The 17,423-nt window shown below is 39.2% G+C and overlaps 1 protein-coding gene across 10 annotated transcripts in view; it reads left to right on the top strand.

The window, feature by feature from the left end:
• The window catches only part of hspg2 (heparan sulfate proteoglycan 2), a 115,257-nt gene extending 108,516 nt beyond the window's left edge, over positions 1-6,741 (top strand). For 8 of the 10 annotated variants that reach the window (XM_061688582.1, XM_061688529.1, XM_061688573.1 and 5 more), the window contains 7 exons: positions 183-258; positions 339-417; positions 714-761; positions 1,036-1,106; positions 1,187-1,270; positions 2,073-2,176; positions 4,575-6,741. In XM_061688582.1, coding sequence (XP_061544566.1) covers positions 183-258; positions 339-417; positions 714-761; positions 1,036-1,106; positions 1,187-1,270; positions 2,073-2,176; positions 4,575-4,747 — 635 coding nt within the window. In that variant the 3' untranslated portion in view covers positions 4,748-6,741. The remainder of the gene's footprint in view (positions 1-182; positions 259-338; positions 418-713; positions 762-1,035; positions 1,107-1,186; positions 1,271-2,072; positions 2,177-4,574) is intronic. The other 2 variants (XM_061688591.1, XM_061688538.1) reach the window with 1 other exon arrangement.
• The last annotated feature ends 10,682 nt before the right edge of the window (positions 6,742-17,423 follow it).

The following is a 17,423-nucleotide window of genomic DNA, read 5'->3' as shown; positions in this document are numbered from 1 at the left end:
ATTCTCTCTATCACCAAATCAAGTGGACTACTTTTAATTTTATCCTTGACCATGTAACCCAGCTTGTCTCATCAGGTGTCAAAGTATTTACCACTGGAGGGCGCCGTAACAGTGCAGATGAGCAGCTCGGCTGTTATTTAAATGCTATATTGATTTGTCTTTATTGTTCCTATCGCATGTAGATTCCCCCTACCAGTATGCGGCTCATTTTCAGAACGACGGATACATTGCCCTTCCTAAATCCATGATACAAAGAAGGTAAGTTTGTTTAAACTTGTTTGCTCTAACATTTGTTTTAAGTATGATCATATTTTTGATTACATATTTTTATGCTTAAGAGCACATGACTCGCCGGAGACCATTGAATTGGAGATCAATACCCTCTCCTCTGAGGGTCTGATTCTGTGGCAGGGAGTTGTAAGTCTTGATCAAAGTTTCCAACTACTCCTCATTCTAACCTTGCCATTGCTCATCACCACTGACTGACATCATGTGTAAAGAACTGGCTGTAAGGAGGGCGATGTTCATGTAACATTAATGCCATTGTTGTCAATTTAATGTGAACAATAATACCTCACTCCTGTTTGCATTCACCTCACTGGTTGCCAAACATTTGCACGGGCTCATTCTCATTCTTGACTGGGCCATCCGTGCGCATGCTCTGTCTATGTAAATGCATGTTGCTTCTCTGACTTCCTCTCCATTTCCTTCAGGAAACCAATGGCACACTCACTTTGCGAAAGATGCATGCTAGTAAAAAGGTATCCACTCTGACACGAGACACTCTTATTTGGCATGAGTGGACACGTTGGCTGTTTCTATACTAATATTTACAAATCACCATTTGGTTAATAACGTTACAACTATTTTTGCATGATGATTATGTTAACACAATTTTTGTATGAAAAGTTAATCTTCCTATTCCTAATGTATGCTTCAGTATTATAAAAATTCTCAATTGGAAGCAGTCGCTCAGAAGTTGCTGGTTCACAGCATCGGCTCTTTAGACACTAAACTTAACAATTGGACTTCCAGGAACGTGGCGAACACGGCAGAGGCAAGGACTTTATCAGTCTCGGAATTCACAATGGACACCTCATTTTCAGGTTGGGTTTTGCAATGCTGTAAATATACTTAATTGTATTGCTTTGAGCAAAAGTCATTTTGATGATTTATTGATTTCCAGTTACCAGTTGGGCAGTGGTGAGGCGGAGATCATGTCGCGACATTCCGTCAATGACGGACAATGGCATAAAGTTAAAGCAGTCAGGTACATTGCATTTCCTTTGGCATCAGCATGTACAAACTTGGGAATTTCAAAAATACTACAATTCTTTTGGAAAATGTCATGTTTAAATGTTTGATCAACGACTAGGCATCCTAAAAATGCTAATGACTGAATAGCATTGAGCAAATACTTATGGAAACCGTTACTGAAATTGTAACTCAGCCAACCTTGATGAACCTTATATTGTGCATTGGGGCAAAGTCATGCTGGAACAGAAAAGGACATTCCCCAATAGATGAACAGAACTGTCTAAATTGTCTTGGTAAGAACAAGAATTAAGTAAACATATATTCTCGTCCAACATCTGAATTGATTAAATTAGTTGATAAAGGACTGTGACGGCATATTTGTATCATTGGGTGACTACTCATGGCATTTTATTTCAGCCACTATGCTTACAATGTTGAGCATTTTTCAAAAGACAGCATGATGACATTCAGAGGCAAATGCAAATTGCAATCCGAAATGTAAGAATATACGCTTATACTGTATATCAATAATAAGATGGATCACATACCACTCAAGTCTGTAAGAAGCCAATAAAGCTACAACAGGACAATATATGAGATACTGTAAGAGATCCACCTAACCAGCAAAGTGTTTGATCATCTGTCCACTGTGTTGAGACATCTACTGGCATTCTTGAGCACAAAGAGGAAGTGTAGTTCCGTTACTTTGTAGTGGAAACATGACAAAAATGGTCCACAGGACCCTTGAAAAAAGTTACGTGTACTAGTCAAAATGCGTGGACAATACAAGCTGTGTTGGTTTCCTTCCCTTGCAGGACTGGAAAAGATGGCTACATCCAAATAGATGGTGGTTCTGTACTACATGGACAGTCAAAGGGAAAAAGCATCATGGTCAACACAAAAGGGCACCTTTACCTTGGTGAGTGGAGCTCTTAAAAGGACCTATAGCGTCCAAATGGCCTACATTTCACTAGCAAGTTCTCTTTATGATTTTTATTTTTTTATTTTTTTTTGCTCAAGAAAGTGAAACTGGCAGTCATTTCCAAAAATATCAATACATTTTGTTGAAATCTGTAAATAACTAATTGCCCTGGGAACGCCCCTTCTACACAATGCTGAAATCGATACGCCCCCGTGTCTTGATGTGACATTATCGACAGAACTGGAGACCATTTGGCCGCATATCCGAGGTGGTCAAAGGAATGTACTATACTATAACAGGGGAGCACATGCGTGGTGCGCAGGTGCGCATGCGCACTGAAAATAGTAGAAGCGAATCATGATTAAGTATATCAGTGTGCATTTGTGTACCAAGCATTTTGCTTTTTTGGGAGGGGGGTGGGAGCGCAGCGGTAGACAGGGCTCGAGTAGTGTTGTCGTTCCCCAACAACTCATTCATACGGACAAACCTTTTGACAGAGGTGGGAGGATTCTCAATATTTATCACAGGAAAATAACCTGTCCTTAAAAGATCTGATAATGCTAGTCTCATGTACATTAATTAATCTTTAAAATTTTACACACATACAGCTACGTCAACTTCATCCAGTGAGGTCGTAGGGTCAGAAAAAATGAGCATCAAACAACAACCTCTGGTGCTCATTTGAGAACCAAACCAAAATATTCGTGCACCCCTGACTATGAAGTGCCAGTATTTGGTCATATTTTATATATTGTCGCTGTCGGGCAGAATTCTCGCACCTCCAAAATGACAACTTTCCAGGGAAAAAAAAACTAAAACATTTTGATTGAGTTTCCAAACACCGCCTGCTCAAGTTGGTATCATACCTAATATTGATTGCTGTCATATACCACTGCACACTCACATCAACACAACAGTACCCCCAAAAATTATGTTCAATGACCAAATTAATAGGCAAAAACAATCAATCACTAATTTATTATGCTGTGATTGAGTAAAAACACATGGTACAAACACGGCGCCCAGCTGTGCGGATCAATGTCAGTGGACATGCCGACACCCCTACCGTGCAAAAAAAACAAAACAAAACTTTTTAATACTTCACAAGAGCCTCTTATGTCATCTCTCCAAACCATTTTTCAAAGAGTCTTAGAGCCATGAGAAATGCAATAAATATAACAATGAGCTGACTAACCTGAATCTAAATCTGAATGAATCTGCATGCATTTACCTCCATGGCTCATGCAGCTTCCTTCTGCAATATAGTGATCGATTTTAATAAAACAAGCCTACTCAAATGTATCTAACCTCACCATTTTCCCTTGTTATTGTCTAATAAAACATCCAGACTTTAAATTTAGGCAACAACTTCACCACACGGCTTCCGCAGAACAAGGAAATAGGCGGTGTTTTACAACACTTTTACAACACAGACATTTTAAGCATTAGAGCATTTATAGATTTGCTCAAACTACTGTCAACACTTTAAATTGGTTAACATTGCTTAAAAATAACAGACAAAGTGAGGACAAACCAATAGTAACGTTTTGAGAAGCAACTAAGAAAAGACTAGAATATGGAAATGTGCTCATCTTGACGCAGGTTTCGACGTAAATGTGGACTGATCAAAATCTGGTTGAAAATAAAACATGTAATCAAATATATGTCATCAGAAAACAAGCCTAAAATTACTACTTAGTCTGTTTTGGGGGTCATTTTTCCTCCAGACATCGATTTTAAGTCCAGAACTATATAATAAGTACAAATGTTCGAAGTGTCAGATAGGTCCTTTTATGACCTGCACAACTACCGTAATTTCACATGTATAATGCGCACCCATGTAAATACGCACCCCCAACCAAAGTTGACCTCAAAATTCCAGAAAACCCTTCTACCTATGTATAGTACATTTTTACAATGCATGATTTTGATTCTATCCATATGATCAAAACAAAGTATTATCTGTATTTTTTTTTTTTTTTTTTTTTTATAATTATTCTGAAGTTAAACACTGTATTTGAACACGTAATCCTTTTTTTTTTTTTTTTTTTTTTTTAATTTACTGGCTCTTATTTTGAAATTCACAGCCCTACTTTTATTTAGTAAATTAGAAAACACATAGTTGTACTCATATGTTTGATTACCCAGGCAGAATTTGTTAGATGGGTACAATTCTTTTAAGAAAACATGAAGTACCAGGCAAAACACATTTAATTAAATTTTAATGGGATTCAAATTAAACGGTCAAGCATTTCAGAAAAGCATTATCATTAAACAAAACATAAACATAAAGAAATTAATGATGGTTGTTGTTCATTCATCAGTCATATATATATATATATATATATATATAAATAAATATAAAACTAAGTGAATGTGTATGGTTGTGTGACAGGTGGAGCTCCGGACATGGCGGCCATGACTGGAGGGAAGTTTTCTTCTGGAATAACGGGGTGCGTGAGGAACCTGTCCCTGATGAACGCACGGCCAGAAGATCAGCAGGCCCAGACCATCGATCTGCAAGCCCACGCAGCTCACAGCGTCAACATGCAGCCGTGCACATCATAGACCGTACACAACACGCATGTGCAAAGACAAACTCCCAAATACACACATATCCTACACAGACATACACACAGACTGTGGAGTGATTTTTATCTAAACACTCAGAGAGACTGACACGCGTAGAACCTTATACAAACTTGGTGCTTAGCTGCTACCAAAAATCACCTTGGTGTGGTGAAACCAAAACAAATCAGAAAAACATTATTTCTTCTCTTCCTCAATTTTTTAATTCTGGAAGAAGGAAAACGTGCAGTTTACATACAGTACTTTGAGCAGTAGTGTTAGCCATGAGAAATCAGATCCTATGGAGTTGGAGAGGTTTTTACAGCACTGATTTTTTATTTATATGCATATGAATATATATTATATTTGTGGGGGAAACTTGCAAACTAACCATAACTGCACTTCCTAGAAATTGTTCTGGCATCTAACACTGCTTAATCAGAGGTTTTCACCGTTGTACTACTATGACTTGATAATGTCTAAGATTTTTTTTCGTTTGGCACGAGTGTGCCCGCTATGGGGACGGAGCACATGCTCGGAGCACATACAGCCACATGCAGTTTCAGCACACAACTCAGGCCATCAACAACAACAACAACAACAAGATCATTTTTTGACATTACCTTTCGAGCACTTGTGTTTTCTGTCTGTTTTTGTTCTTTTTTTTTTTACATGAAAAGACTTGGTGCTAATTAATGTCAGACACTAGGATAGACCATAGTCATGTGGTTATTTTTTTTAAATTATTATTCTGAATTTTTGTAAAGGATATCTGACAAGATGGCTGATGTAGCTGCATTCTGCTACATACAGTACATGTGCCTTTTAACCATTCAGTTCATCACAATTTTGCTTTTGTAACAAACCAAGAAATTTTGACATTGATTTTCTCTGGGGTGGACGTACTGTTGTCTGCAAATGTTTTTATTTTAAGAGAGTTCAGAATGACTATGGCTTATGCTTATATTTACCCAAGTGCGTGTTCTTTGATTTCATGATGAAATTATTCCGTGATTAACACCACAGCCTTGTTTGATTGAGTAGATCTCAAAAAAGTGGTTTCATATTTTCTGTGTAGCTTTTGAAAGCCACTTGGGTAGGTCTTAGCATTTATTGGGAGTGCTTGTTAGCCCAGAGGTGCCTTGAGATGTTTGTTTTAGGGATGCTTTAATGAAATGTGTGATTTTGAGGCAGACACCAAATGTCAGTGTGTTCTTTGGAGTTGCTGTGACCCGTGTTGCTCCGATCAAGAATGCTCGCTCCTAGCACCCTCCCCACCTTTTTATTTTTTTGTTATTATTATTATTTTTTTAAAACAACAGTTTTCTCTTTTTTATGAGCTTAAAATGTTTAGATAAACACCATCCTGTCAGTTAGCCCTGCTTCGTTCTTATTTATTTTACGATGCCTCCTTTCACTCTACTGTTTTAGAGCATTGTTTTTCCCTCCTCTGTATATCAGGGGTTGCCTCCTGCATCTCCCCCTCAACGTTGAACACATCCCCCAATTTCCTCCCAGAAAGGTTCTTCCCATCATGAGGCTGAAAACCTATGTTCTAAAATTGCAGCAAATTTACACCATTTTTGTTTAAATGTGAAAATGTGATTGGAGATCGAGTCTAGGCTGTGGTCCAGTTTAGAAAGCGAGAAAGTGAAGTTCTGAAACTGGATTTCAATATGTACACTGTTGCTAAATGGAAGCTTTGTCGTGAGATTATTTTTTTTATTTTTATTTTTTTCAAAACCAACATTGGTTATTGGTTTGAATTCTTTATAAAAGGTGCCCTTTTAGTCATGATTGGTTTTGTTTTTTTACGTTTTTAAAAAAAAAAAAAGAAAAAATTATTCTGCACAGTGACGGAAGATGGCTCAATTGGGAAAGAAAAATACCGACAGTATATTATGTTATGACAACCTGATGATCCAATGTTGAAACAACATGCCCCTACCCTTTGTGTTTCTTAAATAAAAACAAAATTCATGTGCTATTTGTAATATTGTGGGCTTTATTTTGTCACCCGGACATTGCTCCAGTATTTTTCCTTGATGGATTGCGCTGACATCCCATCATCGCTCCCAAATGATGCTGTAGGTTAGGTGAGAGTGATACTGGGAACGTGGAAACATTATTCCCAAACCCTTTAGGAAGTGGGATTCAGTGTTAAATTGCAGGTTACACCCAATTCAGTTCACTCTTTACACACACTTCATTGTCTTGCATTGTTAGTAGTCCTTGGAAAACATTCAACAGCCATAGGTTCACCTTCCAAATAAAGAAGTCAGACTGATGGGTATAGTACCACATTATGTGTAAGTGATACAATTGAAAATAACAACTCAACTTAGGCTGAAAGAGAGTTTCCTCCAACAATGTGATAATTAAGAGGCACTTACATAAGAGGGGGACTTTAACCCCTCCCAAAGTCCACGTGGTAATCTGCAATAACAACAAATCTGCACCACATGAAAGCAAGACAGACAAACCTTTTGAGACGCTTTGCTGTCTAACCCGTGATAACATCCACTGACTATGTAGTCTTGCATGCCAACCATCCCCCAAAATGCAATGGATCTGATTGAGTATGACACTGCCTTTTTATGGTATGGTATCTGCATCGTGGCCGACTGGTTAGCACATCTACCTCACAGTTCTGGGGACCGGTGTTCAAATCCCGGCCCCGCCTGTGTGGAGTTTGCATGTTCTCCCTGTGCCTGGGTGGGCTTTATCTGGGCACTCCGGTTTCCTCCCACATGCCCAAAACATGCATGGTAGGTTGATTGAGGACTCTAAATTGCCCGTAGGTGTGAATGTGAGTGCGGATGGTTGTTTGTTTCTATGTGCCCTGTGATTGGCTGGCGACCGGTTCAGGGTGTACCCCGCCTACCGCCTGGAGATAGCTGGGATAGGCTCCAGCAGCCCGCGACCGTTGTGAGGATAAGCGCTAAAGATAATGGATGGGTGGATGGTTATCTGCATCGAACATGGTCAAATATGCTCTTGCACAGCCAGCCACATCTAAAAGGGGACATGTTCAAAACAGTGGAGATGATAGTGTATTTCCATAGATATTTGACCATGGTTCCACTCCTTTACACCGTCCGACATATCCGTCTCATCTGTACCACAAATGTCATGATGGGACCTGGAGTGGACAGTGAACATCAACCCTAAAGTCAAAAAGGCCCAACAGAATACTGTCTGCAAGCCTTCAAGGAAGCATGACTTGCCACATAAGCTTTGGTCCACTTTTACACGCAATTACATCAGTTCTTTTCTTATCTATATCACAGACTGCTACAGTGGTGTTGAAGTTGCTCAGTGCCCCCAGATCCATCTAACAGACTGTCTTCTGTTTGGTTTGACATGTTAACTGCCTCATAACCATAACCTAACCATTAAGGTGAGAGTTAAAACAATATATATATACATATATATATATATATATATATATATATGTATATATATATATATATATATACACACACACACACAGAAATCCTGGACACATAAAATAAGGCAGCTGAACCGCGTTCATATCATTTCCCGACCTTTCTTCAGTGCAGCTGAATACTGGGTGGTGCCTCATGTCTTTGTGACCTGATGTATTGTGAGATCGATTTAGAAATGGGGTTAAATCAATTATAATCCAAAAACAATGGGACATTAAGACTTTCCCTGCTCCAGACGGACAATATGCAATTTTTTTATTAAATTACATTTTTTCATTAAAATTATGCTTTAACTGTCATATACTGCCCTGCAGTTCCATTATAGTAGCCTGGGGGGCTCTTTGTGTCCTCTCGCTCTCTTTCTCCCCCCTCCCCTCTCTATTTTCAGCACCTGTCTCCAATCAGCCTCATCACCACCGGTGTTTAAGCCTGCCTGTTCCAAGAAATCCTCGCCAAAGTATTACTGCGGTACTACGGCCCACTGTACTCAAGTAAGCCAAGCCAAGCCAAGTCAACAAACAGCTCATGAAAATAGGCAGAAATGAATCACTTATCTCAGATGCCTGCTCTCTGTAAGGAAGCATTACAGTGATCCATTTCAATAAAACAAGGCTACACAAATTTATCCAACTTCACTATTTTCACTCGTTTTTGTAAAAGAAAACAAACCAAAAACATCCAGACTTTGAATATAGGCGATACACCCGCAGGCTTGCTTGTGACTGAGGCAACTGAGTATGTTAACTAATATGGGGAAATCAGATCTGCCTCTGGCGTTTACGTCACAGCTTAAGTCGGGTTTTGACCGAAATGTGGGCAGGTCAAGCGCTGCTAAAAACCATCAGAAAATACTGTAAGCCTGAAGTAAATACTGAGTCGTATAAGGAGGAAATCTTTTTCTGCAGACGTCATTTCTAAGTCCAGAACTATAAAATAAGTGCAAATGTTCACAGCATTCGAGAGTCCCTTTAAGGTCAACCACACTTTACCCATTGGTTGCTGTCATATTGAGGACACAGTGTTGTATTTCTTTGGATCACATCCCTCCCTGAGGGTGAGTTGTGGCACATTAGGCTGTGCTAATCGGATTATTTTACATCCATTTTCAAGTGTGATTGATTGCAGGGTCGAGAGATGCCTCAACTGTTCTTCCATTAATCTGTCCGAGTAAGATCTTGTTTCTATGCAGAAAATCACTTTTCGTGTTAATTCAATAGTATACTTTATATATATATATATATATAAACTGCCGCTTTGTCATGGTAAAAAGTTTTTAAATGTCATTTTGGATCATACTCAGTGCATTTATTTGTAATTTCTCTGCAAGTGTGTAAAAGCATACCTGTCTATTCTTTTTTTTTTTCCCCAAATTGAACCACCTAAAAGTTGCAAGCATCAAATTGGTCATGGAAAAAAAATCATCTGTTTAAATGGATAATTCATTCCATAGTGGGCCTTACATAGCACTCACTGTGGTTTACCCTGCTCAAAACGTTCTAATTACAACCCCGATTCAATGAAGTTGGGACGTTGTGTTAAACATAAATAAAAACAGAATACAATGATTTGCAAATCATGTTCGACCTATATTTAATTGAATACACTACAAAGACAAGATATTTAATGTTCAAACTGAAAAACTTGATTGTTTTTAGCAAATAATCATTAACTTGGAATTTTATGGCTGCAACACTTTCCAAAAAAGCTGGGACAGGTGGCAAAAAAAGACTGAGAAAGTTGAGGAGTGCTCATCAAACACCTGTTTGCAACATCCCACAGGTGAACAGGCTAATTGGGAACAGGTGGGTGCCATGATTGGGTAGAAAAGGAGCTTCCCTGAATTGCTCAGTCATTCACAAGCAAAGATGGGGCCAGGGTCACCGAGCTCATCTAAGATGGACTGATGCAAAGTGGAAAAGTGTTCTGTTGTCCGACGAGTCCACATTTCAAATTGTTTTGGGAAATTGTGGATGTCGTGTCCTCCAGGCCAAAGACGAAAAGAACCATCCAGGCTGTTATGGACGCAAAGTTCATGGGTAACTTTCACATCTGTGAAGGCACCATTAATACTGAAAGGTTCATACAGGTTTTGGAGAAACATATGCTTCCATCCAAGCAACGTCTTTTTGATGGATGCCCCTGCTTATTTCAGCAAGACAATGCCAAACCACATTCTGCACGTGTTACAACAGCGTGGCTTCGTAGTCAAAGAGAGCGGGTACTAAACTGGCCTGCCTGCAGTCCAGAGCTGTCTCCCATTGAAAATGCGTGGCGCATTATGAAGCGTAAAATACGACAACGGAGACCCCGGACTGTTAAACAGCTGACTCTGAACATCAAGCAAGAATGGGGAAGAATTCCACCTACAAAGCTTCAACAATTAGTGTCCTCAGTTCCCAAACGTTTATTGAATGTTGTTAAATGAAAAGGTGATGTAACACAGTGATAAACATGACCCTGTCCCAGCTTTTTGGAACATGTTGTAGCCATAAAATTCTAAGTTAATGATTATTTGCTAAAAACAATAGTTTATCAGTTTGAACATTAAATAGCTTGTCTTTGTAGTGTTTTCAAATAAATATAGGTTGAACATGATTTACAAATCATTGTATTCTGTTTTTATTTATGTTTAACACAACGTCCCAATTTCATTAGAATTGGGGTTGTACACCTGAATCTTCAGGTTTTGACATATATCACTGTTGATCCTTTAACAAAAAAGACAAAAGGCTCAATTATTAAGTTTCATAAATTGGAACAATCAAGATTTTATTAGAAAATAAAAATGTATTCATTGAATGCCGTCTTAAATTCATTCACGGTTAATCACCGATGAGTGACGCAGAATGATGGACAGTTAGCCCAACCCAACATCAACAGTGCCGTGCATTGTTTTTATGCCTAAAGTGAGAGTCAACCTTTGTGGGAAGTGCAGAAACACAAAACGCAGAACACACCCTCCACAAGATCCCAGGGGTGTAAGTCTATTGGTCAGAAGAGGAATCTAGACGACATGATCATCTACCATATTATATCCAGTCTCTGCGGGGCAGATGAAGCTTGTCAGTAAACTCTAAGACTTTATTTGATGTCAATTTATTTATAAATTATTCTTCTTGCCCTCCTCAAAATCAGCGGCACAGACATGATTTTCTTTCAGGTAACTTGAGCTGATTTTTTTTCGTCTTCTTACTGTATTTCCATAGTATTCACTTGCAAATTGAGGTTTTGCTGTTTTTTTTTTGTTTTTGTTTTTTTCTTGCAGAGCATTGCATGGTGTTTCTTTATCTCAGGTAACAGAATGAAAGAGTCTTGAAACTTGTGTTACAAATAAAAAAAAATGCAAACTACTACACATTTAAATTAATATACTATTATCTTCTTACAGACCTGCACTCATCTGCCATCCATGCACTTGAAAGTAGGTTCCGTGTTTATGTTGTGATCTTATTGATACTAAAGGAATGTGAGGAAATAATCAATAGTTTGTTTTCCCCAGTGTGTCAGACCGCCTGGTTTGATGATGGAGATGTTTCAGGAGTAGGTGACTCTGAGCTCTTGACTGACTTGAGAAGGAAACATGGGACCATGATCTGTTCAGATCCAGTAGACATGGAGACTCAGACTGTTGCCGGGATCAACTCTCAGCACACGAGGAACATCTTCCACATGTATGACGGTTTTTACCTTGATTTGGTCACATGAAGCCTGAGATGATCAGGTTACTTATAGTTACTGGACACGGGATCAGTGTGATGTAGTGCAACGGTTCTGCACTTGCAAATTGGAACCACAATAATAAACATTTCTGCATTTACTTCCTCAATTAAAAGCTGTTTTGTGATGCTGGTTGATTTCCAAGCTGTTCTAATCCCTAAATTGTACTTCTTTTTTTACCGTAGGAAATTAAGTAATGATGTCATAATATAGAAGTTAATTTTCATTTTTACTGCCAAAATCGATTTTTATTTGACATTTTTCTTTTTGGTTTAATTTCATACTGTAGTATGTACATGTATTATCTTTTTTTTCATTTTTTTTTTTTTTTTATCCTGCCATTTGTGTGTGTGTTTTGTGTGTGTTTTCTAATCCAATCTAAATTTATTTCTAGAGCACATTTAAAAATTACAGGGTTGTGCAATTCATTAAGATGCAGAGGATACAAAACAACATAGCTTTACAGAATATAAAAACAGTAAAAGACTAAACAGTAATAAATATATAAATAAAACATGAAGCTGCAAGTGACAAGAAGTGAGTTTATAATGCATGATTTAATGATGATGTTTTCAGCCACAGTCCATCGGAGGGCCTTTTGTGCCTCAACAGAGAGCAAGTAGGGAGTCTGTGTGATGATTATAAGGTCAAGTTCACCTGTTCTGGAGAGTTTTGTTCAGGTATGTGAACAAAAACACAAACCAAATGATAAGTGATTCTTCATTTTAATGGTGTTTTGTGGTTCTAATTCCCTCAGAGTGCCAGACGGGCTGGTTTGACCTGGATGACCCGGAAGGGCATGGAGATTTTGAGCTCCTCAGTGACCTCCTCCAAAAGTACCCCGGAAAGATCTGTCCTCAGCCAGTAGCCATCCAAGTCCAGACCGTTTCCGGAGACTCTGCCTCCAGTACGCCGGAGACATTTTTAAGGTGAGAAATTGTTCAGAAAATGTAGTATAAGGACATGAGAGGCACAACCATTGAGTCACAATCTTTTCTTTACAGGCTAGACGCTGCATACGGGTTTGCTTGTGTGAATACAGATCAGACTGACAAGAGTTGTGAAGACTACAAGGTCAGGTTCACATGTCCCAAAGAGTTCTGTCAAAGTAAGTCAAGCTTCTTTATACAAAAAACATGCCTGACAATAAGTCAGAACCATAATCTGCCAATCAGTGAAGAAATGTGGACGGATGTGAAAAATGATAATACTGTAATAATGTTATGAATCTCGATATTGAAAGAAGGTTTTACTATTGCAGTACCACAAAGTAGTGGTAGCAAATCTGTCTCAATGTTCTGAGGTTCAGGGGTTCGAATCTGGACTTCCCGTGTGAAGATTACATGATTACATGGCTTCCTCCCACATTCCAAAACAGGCATGTTTGGTTCATTAAAGACCCTTAAATTGTCCATAGGTATGAATGTGGGTGTGAATGGTTGTTTGTCAATATGTGTACAGCCATTGACTGGTGACCAGTAAACATGCCTGCCCCAAAGTCAGCTCATATCGGCTCCAGCTCACCTGTGACCTTCATTAGGACAAGCGCTGTAGAAAATGGATGGAAGTAAGTTGTAGTAAGTTGTTATTATATGGATTAATACATGGTCTTGTGATAATTATGTATACTAAAAAAAAGTTTTGAAGTCATAGTAAAAGTTAAAAATAAATTCCACTTTACACAGTTCTGAGGTCCCGAGTTTGAAACCGGCCTCCCTGTGTTGAGTTTGCAAGTTCTCCCCGTGCCTGCGTGGGGTTTCTCCGGGTACTCCGGTTTCCTCCCACGTCCCAAAAACATACATGATTGGGTAATTGTCCGTAGGTGTAAAAGTGAGTGCTAATGGTTGTTTTTTTATATGTGCCCTGCGATTGGCTGGCGACTAATTCAGGGTGCGCTCCGCCTCTAACCCAAAGTTAGCTGGGATAAATGCCATACATTCGGTTAGTCTGTCGTTTGAAAATCAAAAAACAAGCAAAATATCAACTAATACAACAAATGAATGCATGTTATCGGAAATTAAGCAAACTCTTACTTGGACACTAAACAGAGAATTTTTCAAGTATGACAAACTGTTGTAAATTGTGACCATTCGCAAATCACTGACGGGAACATCCATCCAGTATCTACACCACTTATCCAGTTCCAGGTTGCGGGAAGCTAGGGTCCATCCCATTTGATAACAGGGTCAATCCTATTCACGGTTTAGAATACTATATAGTACAATGCTAACAAGAAATTGTAACCAATACAGTATAGTCCCATGATCACTTAGTGGAAATGTATTGGTTCGTGTCTCAGTGTCACAGGAGTGTCGCACACAATGGATCAATAGTGATGACCCATCAGACGAGGGTGATGTGGAGTCCTTGTATCGGCTCATGAAGACTTACCCTGGACAGGTCTGCAGAAATCCAATCCGAATAGAGGCCAGGACAACAAACGGATTGTCTTCCAAACTCACTGGAGACATCTTCCTCTCGTGAGTCCTTTATTTACAGTCCAACCAAAGAAGAAAGTAGCGGCGTGATTCTTGCTTTTGTCTCTTGTTGTGTTTGAAATTCCAGCAATGATGTTACTTTTGGCTTTGCATGCATCAATGAGAATCAGAAGAGTAACCAACAATGTGCGGATTATGAAGTGATGATGACATGTCCCTCCGATTTCTGTCACAGTGAGTTTTTTATGCTCGTCTGTCTAAAAATAATTAAAAAAATAATTACAAAAATCATCCAACCATCAAGATCCTAAATGTAAAAACTGATGCTGTTTTTTTTTTTTTGTCTCTCCACTGACATGTAAAGTGACAGGTTGCAGGACTCGCTGGTTCGACATAGACGATCCCACAAGCGATGGCGATTATGAGACTCTAGTCGAGCTGCAGAGGGTGAACGCTGCTGAGGTTTGCGCTCAGCCTGTGGCAGTGGAGGCTATGACAGTATCTGGCATCCCAGCACATGAGACTGGCGATGTCTTTCAAATGTGAGTGGATCAAGCAACAATGGCAAAAACTGTTGCTCTGTACTCTTGCTGCACCAAAACAGTCAAACATTCGGCATTCAGCTTTCATTTTATAAATCCAAATCACCTGGTAATGATGGGAAAAGGGGATTTTTCTAAAGAGGTGTTTGGACAGAACCACCCTTATAATCTTATTGCAGCACTGTGACCAACACTATGGGATACTGTATGTCGTAGCAGATAATGCTTATTATGCACAACATTTTAGGTTGCATAATGTTTCAAACATTTCAGGATCAAAAATGTTTATGCTACCGGAAGTAAAGTTTCAACTTTAAGAGATGTGTATATAAGCATTTGATGATTTGGGAGTGATGGATGGATGATATCCAACACAAAATTGCTAAAACAGCTGAGGAGAAATATATGAATGAATATTTACTGTCAAATGAATGTCAAATATGTACTGTATTAAAATTTCCAACCACACTTGTTATTACTAATATACAATGTACTTTACAGGTATGATGCCACTCATGGCTTTGCATGTGTGAATCGTGAACAACCTGGTGAGAAGCAGTGTCAAGACTACAAAGTCCGATTCACCTGCCCACCAGCCTTCTGCTCCATCTGAACCAGCAGTCTTGCAACTTTTATATGAGTCAAGTATGAGGAGCTCACACATCATCAGCCTCTCAGTGGGGATTTTCATAGGATTCTTCATACAGTGTTATTGTGATAAACAATAGAATGTAATGTGGCCAGAATGCACACTACCTTTACTGTTTCTCATATGCAACTGTTTATATGCATGATATGAATGAATCAATTAATTGTTATGTTAATGCATGACCAATGCATTAAGCCATTTATTACACCCCAAATTAAAGTTTTTTTTTTGTTTTTGTTTTTTTGCTTCAAATAAATCTAGTAGAAGTGATTGCATCAGATAACTGAGCTTATGATTATGAATGCATGTTTGGAAGTCCATCAATTAAAAAAGGTGTGCCTACTTTGGTTAAAATTAATAAAATCAATTAGCCCCACCTGCCACAAATTAATATGCTGATTGATTGATTGATTGATTGATTGATTGATTGATTGAACCTTTACTTATCCAGGTAAGGCAAACATTCTAATCTGCAATGCCGGCCTGGCTGCTGACAGAAGAGTAAAACAAAGCAAAATAAAACCAAATACTCACTGACTTAAAATGTTTAAATGATGATATTTGTCATGAGCCATCCTGCAGTTCTTCTATTGGAGCCTGGCTGGCGCTTTGCGCCCTCTCGCTCGTTCTCTCCCCTCCCGTCTCTTTCCAGCACCTTCCTCGGCCGCGCACCTGTCACCAACCAGTCCTCGTTACCACCTGCATTTAAGCCTGCCTGATCACGGAAAACCTCACCATAGTAATGAAGCTTCCAAGCGGTACAACGGCTCCCCAGTCTCCAAGTAAGCCTACTCAATTCCTTGCCATCGTTCTGAACTTTGTGTTCTTCCTTGTCCTCAGTGTATCCTCCGTGTCCCTCGTCAAGTGGATCTCTGCCAACTCGCCGTCAAGCCAGCCTCCCTTCCTCGTCACTGCCTGCCACGTACTCTCTGCCTCAACAACCCACCAGCGCATCTCAAGGACCACCTACCTTTCCATTTTCAATAAACTGTTCATCGCAACCTCTCAGCCGCCGCCTGCTCTTGGGTCCAGTCTCCATCCGATCGTGACAATATTGGGATGAATGATGTCAGTTTTATTATTTGTTAGAGAGTGTTCCAGTCCAATGGGGCAAAAAAATGAAAAGATTGACCAAAAGTAACACAGACTCAATAAAACTGCTGGAACAGAGAGTGTGGGTGGTGGTATGCATGGTGAGCAGAGAGCGAAGTTAGGTTGGGGTCTTGCCAATGAGTGTTTATCAGTTAAACATAGACCAGTGAGTGAAGAGCGAGCCCATTAACCAAGAATACAGTTCACAGTGGTAAGTGTTGAAGGGAGCACCAGTGACAAAGCGAATGGCAGCGTGTTTTGTGCTTATGGAAGAGAGTTTTTGAAGCTGATCTTTATAATACTGCACATCTCTGTAATCTAGGATTGGCAGGACAGACATTTCAACAATAAGCGATTTAGAAGAAGGTGTTAGTGAGAATATTTTTCGGGAAAGAGAACTTTACAAGAGAAACATATTGATGTGAGTTTCAAATGCCAGTGAACTGTCGAGCCAGATTCCTAGGTATTTGTAGCAAGTGTGGAATTGAACGGCAGAACCATTAAGAGACAGAATATTGCTGGGCTGCATGATTTGTGGGGCATTTCTGTTGAAGGCCATACATTTAGTTTTTTCTTATGTTCAGTGACTGTAGACTAGAAGACCATTTTGATATTAGTAAAACTCGCCTTACGCACAGGACAATGTGGAGGGAGGAGCTAGAAGTCTAAGTAACTGTGTTGTCAGCATACAAATGGGCAAGAGTGTTACCGATATCATAGGTTATAATGTTGGTGAAAATTTGGAAAAGTGTTGGACCAAGTACAGAACCCTGTGGCACACCTTTGAAA

This window comes from Phycodurus eques, chromosome 1 (assembly GCF_024500275.1).
Source record: "Phycodurus eques isolate BA_2022a chromosome 1, UOR_Pequ_1.1, whole genome shotgun sequence".
Lineage (NCBI taxonomy): Eukaryota > Metazoa > Chordata > Actinopteri > Syngnathiformes > Syngnathidae > Phycodurus > Phycodurus eques.
This window is presented reverse-complemented; position numbering and strand designations above follow the sequence as displayed.